Below are 12,846 nucleotides of genomic sequence, written 5' to 3' on the forward strand. Positions count from 1 at the left end.
AGAGCTTAGTCGACTGCTGGACAGGGAGTCTCAGCAATTTGTTCACAGTGGCTAAGTTCTTCACTTGTGCAGAGGTGATGTATGACAGAAAAGCTTATTACTCACTTTAATGTACATAATGTTTTCCAAAAATGTGAATGATTTTGAATAGTCTCCCACAAAAAACTAAGGGAATCTGAAGATTTTGTGCTCAAACTGTAAAAAAAAGTAGGTTATTAGGTAGATATTTAAAGTCTGATCAAAAAGACCAAAACCAACAATGAATTTGTAGCAAAACAGTGTTAGTAGAAGTAAGTCAAAATAAACTACAGTGAGTGTGTGTTCATGGTAATGAAGGAGCATCAGTGTAGCTCCCTTATATGTTTTGTGATAGGTAACATGAGCATGGCACAGAGGAAGAAGATATGTAGGGTGTTGATACACAGTTTGCTACTTTTACATTTGTGCAAGCCTGAAAATACTCCATAAGAAATGCATGATTGTTTGAGTTTGAGTTGACCTGTTTGTGTAGTTTCTAAAAACTACACATCCTGGCTGTTTATATACATGTATATTAGTGAAGGGTTAAATGGGAAAGGCATTGAGTGCTATTGACAGGGAAGGATAGTCACACAAAATGGAGGTACAGATTCATAAATAGTTGGATTTGGTCTTTTTCGGGGGATTTGTTAACATACAAAATTGTTATTCACAATTAGTTGTGTAATTATTAACACCATAACCAACATGCATTAACACAGCCATAATTATTGAACATTTAAAAATCAAGCTACAATATTATTATTTTTTATAATTCATGTTGAATAACATCTACTTTATTATTAATGAAACATTAATTGAACGTAATTGATTTGTGTCAATGAAGCTCTCGAAGACAAAAAGAAGACAAAAAGAAAAGTATCTTTGAAATACATGAAGTTCTCACAAAGAAACATTCAGGATAAACTTTCAGATTGTCATCTCAGCCATCAAAGGCTCTATTGTATTTGTCTCCCTCTGTCGCATGTGACATAGATTGTCTTGGAGAAGAATAACATTTGCACCGGCATGCATTACAGTAACAGATGTAATCAGAAGTTTTGTATTTCCTTCCCTGTGTTGTGCGGATTGACTGACAATTTGCAATGTTGCCAATTGAACTTGCAATTATATTTTAAATGGTTTTACTTTTCCTAAGAACAGATAACTGATAAGATAATATCGTCATATACATCAAAGTGTATTGGATATATAACAAGTGTCCAATGTTTAGTTGCCTGTGACAATGACAATAAAGGAAATGTGTTTTGCATGAGGGTTGAATTCCTGCCATGTCTTGTTTAATGTGCAGAATTTGACACTTCTCAGAGGCTTTGCACGGTGCCACCAGGGGCCACATGTGGATTACTCCCAGGAAACATCTGGCCTCCCTCTGGTGCCTTCTGAGCTGAGCGCAGTTAGATCTCACACACTGGCTCAGTTCAGCAGGAACAGGAGTCACGTCAACACACAACGTTTTGTCCTGAATGTCGAGCCAATGATCTGTGGTCACATTCGGGGAGGAAAAGTACAGGGATCATGTGGGATCTCATTTGGTCAGTTAGCATAATACTAGTTAAGTTAGCAAAATGTTTTACTTTTCTTCAAAAGTTCTCTAAGTACTTCTTTGTTTGGTATTGGTAGATGTTGTCCATACAGTACTGTATTATATATTTCAGGTTAATATATCATAAGATTGTGAGCTCTCTAAGATAATTCACACTTAAAAGATTGTCTAAACGTTATTAAAATAAATTAAATAATTAAAGAAACTAGATATTTTCCCACAAATTGTTCTTGCTATTTAACCTAAGAAAATGTGTTTAAACAAATACATATTTTAAGTAATTTATATACCAAACCTGGCCTAATATTCTCTTCTTGCTACAATAAATACAATGAATATTTTCTATCAAGAAAATGTCCTATAGGCTTTATGTATAGTACGTATCGTAGATTTGCATTCCAAAATGCTGTGATGTTCAACATCACTTGAGGCACTACATATAAGGCCATTTATATATCTCTACTAGGGGGTGTTAACTGGTTATTGTTTTTTAAATTAATAAGGGAATCAATTTATGGAGGAAAAATATCAAAAAAAAGGTAATGACGTAGTAATGGTGTAGTACTACTTTCTGTCCTCTAGAAGGCGGGCGTGTTCCTATAGGGCGCCACACGAAGAAGAGAAGAAGAGAATGCGGAACAACAACAAGAACACTTCGGTAACGTGCTCAGTGCAGAAAATAAAGATTTAAATGTACATTACAGCGTGATGTTACTAACAAACATGTCCAGTCTGGAGACTTTAGAGACTCAGATATGTGCTCTAATGGACACCGTGGTGGAGGAAGCGGTGGCGGAGCTCGGCAGACTTCTGGCCGCTCAGCAGTGCTCTTCCCCGGCTACAGTGTGTGCCGTGAAGAGCGAGGAGGAAGAGCGCGAGGTGACTCCACCGGGGGGGAGACACCTGTGTGATAACACTATAACGGTAACACACACGCTCAATACTACATACACTGTGTCTACTATATTCAAAATTCCCCTACAAATGCAGATTTTACTCCTTGAGTTTGAGTTACATTTGCTAAAAACGACTTATCCTATCTGCACATATATCAAATTGTACTTGTTTTACGGACTTGTAACCGAGTATTCCTTCACTCTAGTATTTATACTTTAACTTAAGTACAGTGTCTGAGTACTTCTTCCACCTTTGCACCAATGTTATAAACATTCAACTTGGCTAACAATAAGTTCAATGTAACTAAGTACATGTACTCAGGTACTGTACTTAAGTACTACTGTATTTTGTACTTATACAATACTTACTTTATCATGCTTTATCTTAACTTGAGTATTTCCATTGTAGGCTACTTAGTTCTTCTACTCAGAAAACAGTGTACTTTTACTGTACTACATTTCTTTAACACTCATATTACCAGCTACTTTTTACATTTCAAAACACCTGACCTTTCTTAATATAATGATATATATATGATTTAGTTCTATAACTAACTCTTCTCGTGGCTCTTCATTCCTTATATCTTGCAACTATACAGAAGCAGTTTGCATCCCTCATGGAAGCACGGACCAGAGCTGCTGTAGAGAAGATCCTGACGCTGCTGAAAGTGTCTCTGTGTGAAGCGGCAGAGCAGAGGGCTGGGAGGAAGGACGAGAACAAGCAGAAGAAGAACAAGAAGCGGAAAGCAGGGCAAGTGGCCGCGCCAAAAAAGCGTGAGTCAGTTAACAGATTGAGTATCTGTGTAGAGGCTTTGTCCGTTCACATACTTTTTTTGTACATAAAACAAGGTTTATGTTAGAGTTATTTGTTAAGAAAAGAAAGGACAATGACCACATGTATAACAATGGTATTAAGCCAGATACTATTTCATATGGTTTCTTTAAATCCATATGAAATACTGACAAAAAGCACCTGCCCTCTCACTGACTGGGTGAAGACTGCTTCGTAGGGTCAGTATTAGATGGATTTTGAATTCTATGAAAACTGAACCACTATAATTCTTCTCCCACAACAGACAAATATTGTATTTTTAAAGCTGAATGCCAACACATGTTTTGATTGAACCAGAGTATTTTGGAGATTATCACATCAAAGTCCCTTTAACCCTTGTGTTGTGTTCAAAAGCTGTTATCGTTCATAGTGTTCGCGGGTCAATTTTGACCCATGATTTATTTCAGTCCAAAACACACACAAAAAATGACTATTATCCAATATTGTTTTAACTACATCATAACTAACTTATTATGCATTCATAACCGTACAATCCTGTTGTAATGTATGCAACAAGTGTTCAGGTTCAAGTGTTAGTGTACATATTCTTTGTGAAAGGTCGAGTTCCCGTGGGGGGAGGGGGACCAGAGGGATGGGAGACCAGGTGCATGTTGCCAACAATTATTGTTACAGTGGATGAAGGGGGTGGGGGTGGGGGTGGGGTGTCTAAAGTCAAAGATGAATCTTGATTGGGCCAAATTTGACCCGAACACCAAATTATACACTTTTTTTTTTAGAGACCTTCAGCCTTGGCTAAAATGGTCAAAATCAGTTTTGTAGTGTTTATATAGCTGTTGTGGAGGATATCATGAAGCCTTGTTCCGATAAAAAAAACTAGAGCGTAGTTATTATATAATTTGAACTTGAAACGGGTCACGGGAGACCCGAACACAACATAAGAGTTAAAAGGGATTGCATTGTTTACAGGAAATAACGTGATCCAAATTCATTCAGATACATCTTGTTTTACACAATCTTCAGCCGTTATTGCGTTCACTGTTTGGGTTAAATGTACAGTTCATCAGTTGTTCTGTACTGTTATTGCTATGTATTGAATATAACATGAGACATCCATAACATAAATCAGCTGCCTTCAGTTTACTAACTGAAAGAACTGATCTAAGTTATCTAGTTTGATAACTGTTTCAGTTTTCTTTAAAGTATTTTGTGGTAAAGTAAGCAGTTGTAGCAGTTAGTAAAGAGCTTGTAATTGATTTAAGAATTCTATTTTACAATTGTAAACCATTTTTTTCTAAATGACCAAAAGCACTTTGTGTACAATGGATTGGATCGTTTAAATTGATGTCAGTTTTTTTTTTCCAGCAGATTCAGGCACACATGAGAGTAACTCTGGGACCCCGTCTGAACCTGCCGCGTCAGAGCCGGAGGTAACGGAGCAAGAGGTAACAGAGCAAGAGGTAACGGAGCAAGAGGTAACAGAGCAAGAGGTAACAGAGCAAGAGGTAACAGAGCAAGAGGTAACAGAGCCAGAGGTAGCAGAGCAAGAGGTAACAGAGCCGGAGGTAACAGAGCCAGAGGTAACAGAGCCGGAGGAAACGGAGCAAGACGTCGTCCAGGAAGATACCGGCCCTTCAACTATCAAACCCACCAAGAAGAGCACAGGGCCGTTCAAATGTCCTTCTTGTGACAAACAATTCCGTCTGAAGTGTTGGATGGACCGTCACTACCGGACTCACTCCAAACCGCACCTTTGCTCAGAGTGCGGCAAGGGTTTCGTCGACCAAAGGATGCTCATCGCACACTCGAGAAAACACACCGGAGAAAAGCCTTACGAATGTTCCGACTGTGGGACTGAGTTCGCTTACAAAAGCACCTTCAAAAGACACATGCTTAACCACAGCCTGAAGGAGCAAAGCCTGAAGGAGCAAAGCCTGAAGGAGACGAGCTTCCACACGTGCTCGCTGTGTGAGAAGCAGTTCGAGGGGCTCGTGATGTTTCAGCGGCACAGGTGCTGCGCCTTCAAAAAGACGTTCAACTGCTCGCTTTGCCTGGAGACGTTTACGTGCAGCCAGAGTTTGGTCGATCACGAGCAGCTGCATCCAGGCGCCAGATATTACGTGTGCGAGGTTTGCGGTGAGCGTTTCTTCTCCACCTCGTCTCTGGCCACACACCGGATGACTCACGCGGAAAATAAAAAATGCTGCGAGGAGCTCGGCTTAGGAAGCAGCGACCCGAGCGTCCTGAAGAATCACCTGAGCAAACACACCGGAGAAAAGCTCTTCTCCTGCCAGGTGTGCGGTAAAGGCTGCAGTCACCAGAGCGCCCTGAATCACCACATGCTAACACACACTGGGGACAAACCGTATGTCTGCGAGACCTGCGGGAAACGCTGCGGCCACTCCAGCGCGCTCGTGAACCACATGAGGGTCCACACGGGGAAGAAACCAGGGAAGCCTGTGTGCAATATCTGCGGCAAAACATTCGTCCGCTCGGTCAAACTGAAGTACCACATGAGCGTTCACACGGGGGAGAAGCCTTACGCCTGCGACCTGTGTGATAAAAAGTTCAGCAACCCCAGCAATCTCAAGATACACATGAATATTCACTCGGGGGAGAAACCGTACGGCTGCAACATCTGCGGCAAGAGGTTCGCTCAATCCGTGGGCCTCAAGCTGCACCGGCGGGTGCACACAGGAGAGGAGCCGTACTGCTGCTCAACCTGCGGGAAACGATTCATGTTCAGCGGCAACTTCAGGAAACACGAGAGGGCTCACCTGCAAAAAGAGCCAGGAGATGGACATTCTGAAAAAACTACAGTGTAAATATGAAACATTTCATTGCTGAATGTTAAAGGGGCCCCATTATGCCCTTTTTCAGGTTTACATTTGTGTTTGGTGCCTAGTCTACTGTGACATGTTTCCAGCTTTAATGGTTCAAAAAAGTCTTTATTCGTCAATAGTATCAGAATTCCGGAAATACACTTATCTGCTTTCTTGCAGAGAGTTAGACGAGAGGAGCAAACCCACTCTTGTTTCTCTACAGTAAATATGACGTTACAGCCAGCAGCTACTTACATTAGCAAAACGTCTGGAAACAGGAAAACATCTATCTTGGCTCTGTCCAAAAGGAACATTATTTTGTAAAGATTATACAGACAATATACAACAAGTTCATGCTTACCAAAAAAGTTGTTATTTTACATACGGAGAGACATACGGGTCGTTTTTTTGATAAGCTAGGATCATGTCTCCTAGCTCCAACCTCCTTTTTAACAGACAAAAAGCAGTGGATTATCTTGTTTTCTCAAGAAGTCAAACTTGTTGTCATGGATATTGGAGCAGATGGACCCAAACACAGGAGTCGGGTCCAACAACAGGATACTTGAATAGAATAACTTGTTATGCATGGTCTGTGCTGGCAGGGCTAAGCAGAACCAAACCAAAGACTGACCTTAAAACCAAGAAGAGTTGAATGGCAGGTGGAGAGATGGGTGGAGATTAAGCTCAGGTGGTAACATTAGGTGATTAGTCAGGAGAGCAGGGAAGGAGCTGATTGGCTGGGAGAAAACTAGGAGCAGGGAAGGGTTAACGAAGCTGATTCAGAGCAGGTGTGTGAGGGAAAACACAGCAAACAGAGGAAATCATTTAGACAAAAAGGCAAAGCTTAGACCTTCATCATGTGACAGAAAAATATGTTTTAATAAAAAATGTTCAATTTAACCAAATTACGTATCTTGAAAATGTATTTTATTGACTTTAAACTGAGCTCAATAAATATATATATATATTTGACCAGAAAAATCCCAGTAAATCAGCAGTTTCTGACATTCTCATACCAAAAAAAGACAATACACCCCAGCCCTCTACATATAAGATCAACCATTAACCCCTAGAGACTCATATGTATATGTACTGATAAGAATGATACAGTTTGGTCCATCAGACATTGTTTATTCAGTGTACATTCAGACAAATCTAAACAGAGAAACGATTCTGTTCTATAGGTCATCCACTAGGTGGTGCTAGAGGATCATTTTACAGAAAATTGCACGGTTAAGTCACTACACATACTGCAACAGGAGGACACATTGGAGTTATTCACTATCAACAGGTCTGCATCCTGACAGTCCTGTAAACCCTATATTTTGACATCATTTTAACAAAATCCTCCGAAGAAATGTAAAGAAATCTTTGAGATTCTGAAAAGGACGTCATTTTATTCAACTGCTTTTTCTGATTAGGTTGTTATTATTAAAGATTTGAAGGGAGAAATGTTTTGAGTTATCTGACATTTTTACATTTCATCTTGTGTTTTTGATTCAATCAACCAGTTACCTTTTACACTCAGACATATATATCACTGAACAAAAAAACCTCTTTCCCCAGCTTTTTTAGTCCACAGTAAAGGCAACAAAGACACATTAAAAAAATAATCACATCACGACAAACGCAAAAACAGGGACAGCAATTGTAAAAATCAATCAAGTACAATCACTTATAAATAGGATTTTGTAAGAACCTTGGAAACTGGATTGGATGTGATCGTGATAGTCATTACCTGTTTCTCTAAAAAAGTTGCTGCATGAAAAATAAATGAAATGAAACCTTAGCTCTAACATGACTTCACCTGGCTTAGTGAAAAGCTCCGTGGTGAATGTGGCTGCATCAGCAACGCCAACGGTTTCCCTGCATGGCGTCCTCTTCACTAAGCAGCTCACACACATCTACTGTAATACCAGTTTATTGCATTTAGTATAACCTTTAGTGCAGCGCTGCTTAATGCTGCTAAGAATTCAGTGTTTTCATGGAGAATAAACTCACACGCACGCACGCACACACACACACACACACACACACACACACACACACACACACACACACACACACAGGATTCCATTTACAAGACAGGCTGAGCAACCCTGTAAACTTCCATTCAATAAAATAAGTATACAAATACAAATATAGTAGAATAAATGTGCTTCCTTTGATTTTCTCTTAAATGTAATTTTAGAATATAAGGGGTTGTGAGTTTGGAAGAGTCCTCTGTAATGGCCTTTGATATCAGGTGCAAAAATGAGTCATTCATGAATGTCTTTAGTTGGCTATATGGTATAAATGTAATTTAATTGATGACTGAAGGTGTCAGTTTTCCCAATCCATGCTTGTTGCGTTTTTAATGGAGTGCCATGCTACAACTAGTTAGCCTAATAGTCACATCAGCAACAGTTGTTATGCAAAGCGGATCAACATGTTGTTAATCTTGTATGAGGATCACGATGCAACAACTCCTAACCAACATTAAATTGGCTAGAGTTCAGTCCAATTCCGGTTTATCCTCCGCGCTTTGATTGCATCATTTTCAGTTGAAGCTGTAAATCCACTGTAATCCACCTGCTCAACACAAACCGGCAGTCAGACATTTTCTTGCAACCAGCCAATGAAGATAGAGGAGCATTTAGCAGCTAAAGAGCCAGATATTTGTCATCAGGAGTTAGTGGAGACCAAACACAAAGCTAAAAAGAGAGCTGAATATTGGACTCGCTTGCCAGGTGGCCAAACACAAGGAGACTCCAAATGAATTTCTTTGTTGGAAGTGTAATAAAGCAACTGTTTGCTAACAGGTTTGCTATAAAACGGGTGATAGCTATAGTATATGTATGTTGCCCCAATGTGGCCGTTTTTATTACAGGTTCAGATTACAAATATTAAGGTTGTAAGATACTTAAAGGAAAATATCACAAAACCTTTCAGAGCATCATAGTAGTAATGGTATCAACACAAAAGCATGCAATCTTTAGCATGGATGAGAGAGAGAGAGAGAGAGAGAGAGAGAGAGAGAGAGAGAGAGAGAGAGAGAGAGAGAGAGAGAGAGAGAGAGAGAGAGAGAGAGAGAGAGAGAGAGAGAGAGAGAGAGAGAGAGAGAGAGAGAGAGAGAGAGAGAGAGAGAGAGAGAGAGAGAGAGAGAGAGAGAGAGAGAGCATCTTGCTGCCCAATATGTATACACATGCCACAACCTGAGGGACAGTGAATGAGACACACACACACACAGAATCACGCACCCAATGAAACACACACACACACACACACACACACACACACACACACACACACACGTTGAAGTGTAATTGTTTCACTGTATATATTTATATCAATAACATGAAAAAATGTGAAATGTATGTTAATGTTGTTAATTATTTTGTATTTTGATGCTTTGGCAACATTGTTTCGTTTAACTTTCATGCCAATAAAGCCCAATTGAATTGAATTGAATTGATAGATAGATAGATAGATAGATAGATAGATAGGTACTTTATTGATCCCAATTTGGGAAATGTTAAGACACTTGGCTACCATGTTCCAAGGGGGCTCCATATTTACAAGATGAAATTAATCATCATGTATATTTATAATCACCATGCATGGATAAAGCCATGATTTACATTTTATTTTTAAGGTACAATCGACCATATTGCACCATTGATCTGTTTGAATGCAGACATGAGTTATTGCTTCACTTCATTTTCTGAATCGTCAGCAGCTTCGATACCTGCGGACGGACCTTATGGTCGCTGCCTGCCAGATTTACCTCCAGCAGCTTTCATTTCTCGTCCACCATGGCTCCCTGCATGTTGTCTAACTGTGATTAATGGAAGACAGTTTCAGGGGTCACTACCCTGATGGTCAGCTGGAGCCGTGCCGTGACAGAGTGTCTCTGACTGCAGAGTGATAAACTGTGGAGACAGAGAAAAGGCAATCAGCATGCAGAGGTGCTTTCCTCACCATCGCTCGATCCAAGGTCCAGACGTGGCCACGCAGGTAATCATACATTCACTGTCAGAGCCCCTGTACCACGGAGGGTCCTCTCTGTGGAGATCAGGGGAGAACATTCTGTTTTCTTTTTCTTTTAAGCCTATAAGTTATACTCTTATAAAGTTGTGTAGCCTTCCTATATGCTATCAGAATCAGAAACGGGTTTATTTCCAGGTTGACACGTACGAGGAATTTGACTTTTAATGTTTATTTTATTGTCTTTGCTTTTTAATGACTGTTTTTAAATGCCATTTTCTTAATGTTTTTCATTTTTGTAAAGCACTTTGAATTGCCTTGTGTTGAAAGGTGCTATATAAATAAAGTGCCTTGCCTTGGTGTCGTGTTGCATACATACACATAAAATAAAAAACACAGATAGAGAACTATTTTAAAAACACTATAATAACATTACAAAAATAATACAAAATATAGTGAAATAAAATATAGCAGTATTTACATTGAAATCGAATGGAATAAAATATAAAATATGTCCAGTAAAAAAAAACGATATTGTCTGCAGGCTAATTTATTTACCATGACCAATGTTTAAGATTTTGTTTAATGATTAAGTCACAAGTATATGCTTTCATATGATTGGTTGGATGTGTGATTGAATGATTGGGTGTGTAATGGGCGGTCAGAAAAATCAACGCGCATCCACTTTAATGATCAGGTATCGCCGTTTATTTAAAGAAAAACAGACAAAACTCTTAAACAAAAGATTCGAAGCCATACGGCGTATCTTGGGTACATTTTCTCATTCACTATGCGGTCTCTATCGTACGGTTAATAAATTGTTTGCCTTCCACTCATCGTGAGCACCTGTCACCTGTCGTCTATTAAATGGCCAAAATCAGGCCTATGTGACGTCACCATAATAATACATTGATAGTCGGCATCAATCAAAACAATAATACATATAAATAATAAAACCTATACAAAACATTCATAATATTTCATTATAAATATAAATAATATAGAAATGCAAAATGGCTTCAACAGGGTGAATAAATGAATGGGTGAATGGTGGGTAAAATGATGGATGGATGAAAGGTATATTGGTTGAACTGGTGGGTTGATAGATGAATGCGTAAACCCATTAATTATTGGATGGTTGAATGAATGATAGAGGGGTGAAAGGATTGATAATCGATAAATAGATGACTGAATGAATGATGGATAACTGGGTGGATGGATGAGTGATCTAATGGAAGGGAGTATTGGGTAGAACCATCAGTGGGTGGTTGAATTGATGTGTAAAGTCTAAGAATAGGTAAAGTAGGGGATGGATTTGTAATGCTCGGTGGGGTAAAAGGGTGAATGGAAAGTTGAATGGATAATGGTTTATGGGTTAAAGAATATTTGATGGATGAATTACAGATGGGTAAAATTAAGGATAAATGGATAGATAGGTGGTTGGATGGATGGGTGAATGCTAGTATGTTTAAAACCAATAATGAATGGTAAAATGGGTTAAATGATCAATGGTTGGATGGACGGATAGTAGAATGGTTAAAAGGATATATGTATGCAGGAATAGATGGTTGAATGTGTAAACTTATGTATGTATTACGTGGATGGACGGATTAAAATGAATGATTGGATGGTTAAATTGATGCTAGAATGTTTAAAACCAATAACGGATGGTTAAATGGGAAAAATGACCAATGGTTGGATGGACCAATGGTCGAATGGTTATAAGGATATACTGTATGCATGTATGAATGGATGGTTGAATGTGTTATATGATGGATGGATGGTTAAATGGATGCATAATAGTTGATGGATGGATAGTTAAATGGATACTAGGATGTCGATGAATGGTGGAATGGGTCAAATGACATATGTAACATACAGTATGTATGCATGGATGGATGGATCGTTGAATGTTCAAAACAATGACGAGTGACTAAAAGGACGTATGTATGCATGGATAGATGGTACAAAAACAGATGCATTAATGGATGGATCATTAATGAATGGAGTGATAATAAGTGGCTGGATGAATAAACAATAAAAGGCGGGCTAGATCTTGTATCTGGAGCGTTATCACAGGCCACAGAACCCGATCAATGTCACCTGACTGGACATGTGACTGTGAGAGCAGAATGTGATCAATCAATTCAGGGTCCACAGCTCAGTGACATGATGACTCTGACCTTGGATAGACGCCATTAATTAAAACTCTGTCGAGCTCTTTATCACTGGCTGCCCCCCCCCCCCCCCCCCCCCCCCCCCCCCTCATGTGGACGGGCCATCAGTCAGTCAGCAGCGAGCGGATAATGTGAGTGTTCAGCACGCTTACATCACTGCATTATGCAACGTGATCCAAACATATGTGGGTTGCATTGTGAGCAGCAGAGCCGAAAAGGTGTCAGAGACGATGTGGACGACACACATCACATCCATGCTGAGTCTGCAGGAAGTGAGAAAAAAAATCGTCCAAATGTGGCGCTGAACAACAATACCTCGCAGTCTGAGAAACTGGATGTTTTTACACATGGCTGTCAGCTTATGCAGGATATAAAGGTTTGCACAGGCCTTAAAGTAATGACTTTAAATGCAAAAATCTACATGACACCATTGAAAATCACCAAAGTAACACTTTGATACAGGATATGCTTTTCTTGCTGTACCACACTTTAAAGAGGCCCTATTAAGCTTTTTGCGGTTTTTAATTTCCTGTAGTGTGTTATATAGGTTTTTGTTCATGGAAATGGTCTGCAAAGGCTAAAATCCCAAAGTTACCCTGCCATCCATTGG

General features: G+C 39.5%; 1 protein-coding gene across 3 annotated transcripts; it reads left to right on the forward strand.

Annotated features, from left to right (window-relative positions):
* Positions 1–8,124, forward strand: LOC117478990 (zinc finger protein 883-like). Of its 3 annotated transcripts, XM_034125984.1 has the most exons (4): positions 14–2,243; positions 2,317–2,509; positions 3,081–3,255; positions 4,637–8,124. In XM_034125984.1, the coding sequence occupies exons 2-4, from the start codon at positions 2,351–2,353 to the stop codon at positions 6,094–6,096; spliced, it is 1,794 nt and encodes a 597-aa protein (XP_033981875.1). In that variant the 5' UTR covers positions 14–2,243; positions 2,317–2,350; the 3' UTR covers positions 6,097–8,124. The 3 variants fall into 3 exon arrangements, with proteins under 3 accessions (XP_033981874.1, XP_033981873.1, XP_033981875.1); XM_034125983.1 differs by having other exon boundaries at positions 1–2,509; positions 4,640–8,124; XM_034125982.1 differs by having other exon boundaries at positions 13–2,509.
* The last annotated feature ends 4,722 nt before the right edge of the window (positions 8,125–12,846 follow it).

Source organism: Trematomus bernacchii, unplaced genomic scaffold, assembly GCF_902827165.1.
Source record: "Trematomus bernacchii unplaced genomic scaffold, fTreBer1.1, whole genome shotgun sequence".
Taxonomy (NCBI): Eukaryota; Metazoa; Chordata; class Actinopteri; order Perciformes; family Nototheniidae; genus Trematomus; species Trematomus bernacchii.

Excerpts from the sequence above, each read along its gene's own strand:
- LOC117478990 (XM_034125982.1), top strand. The coding sequence starts at position 2,294 with ATGTTACTAACAAACATGTCCAGTCTGGAGACTTTAGAGACTCAGATA. Across the intron at positions 2,510-3,080 it reads TGTGTGATAACACTATAACG|AAGCAGTTTGCATCCCTCAT; the intron begins GTAACACACACG and ends GCAACTATACAG. Across the intron at positions 3,256-4,636 it reads AGTGGCCGCGCCAAAAAAGC|CAGATTCAGGCACACATGAG; the intron begins GTGAGTCAGTTA and ends TTTTTTTTCCAG.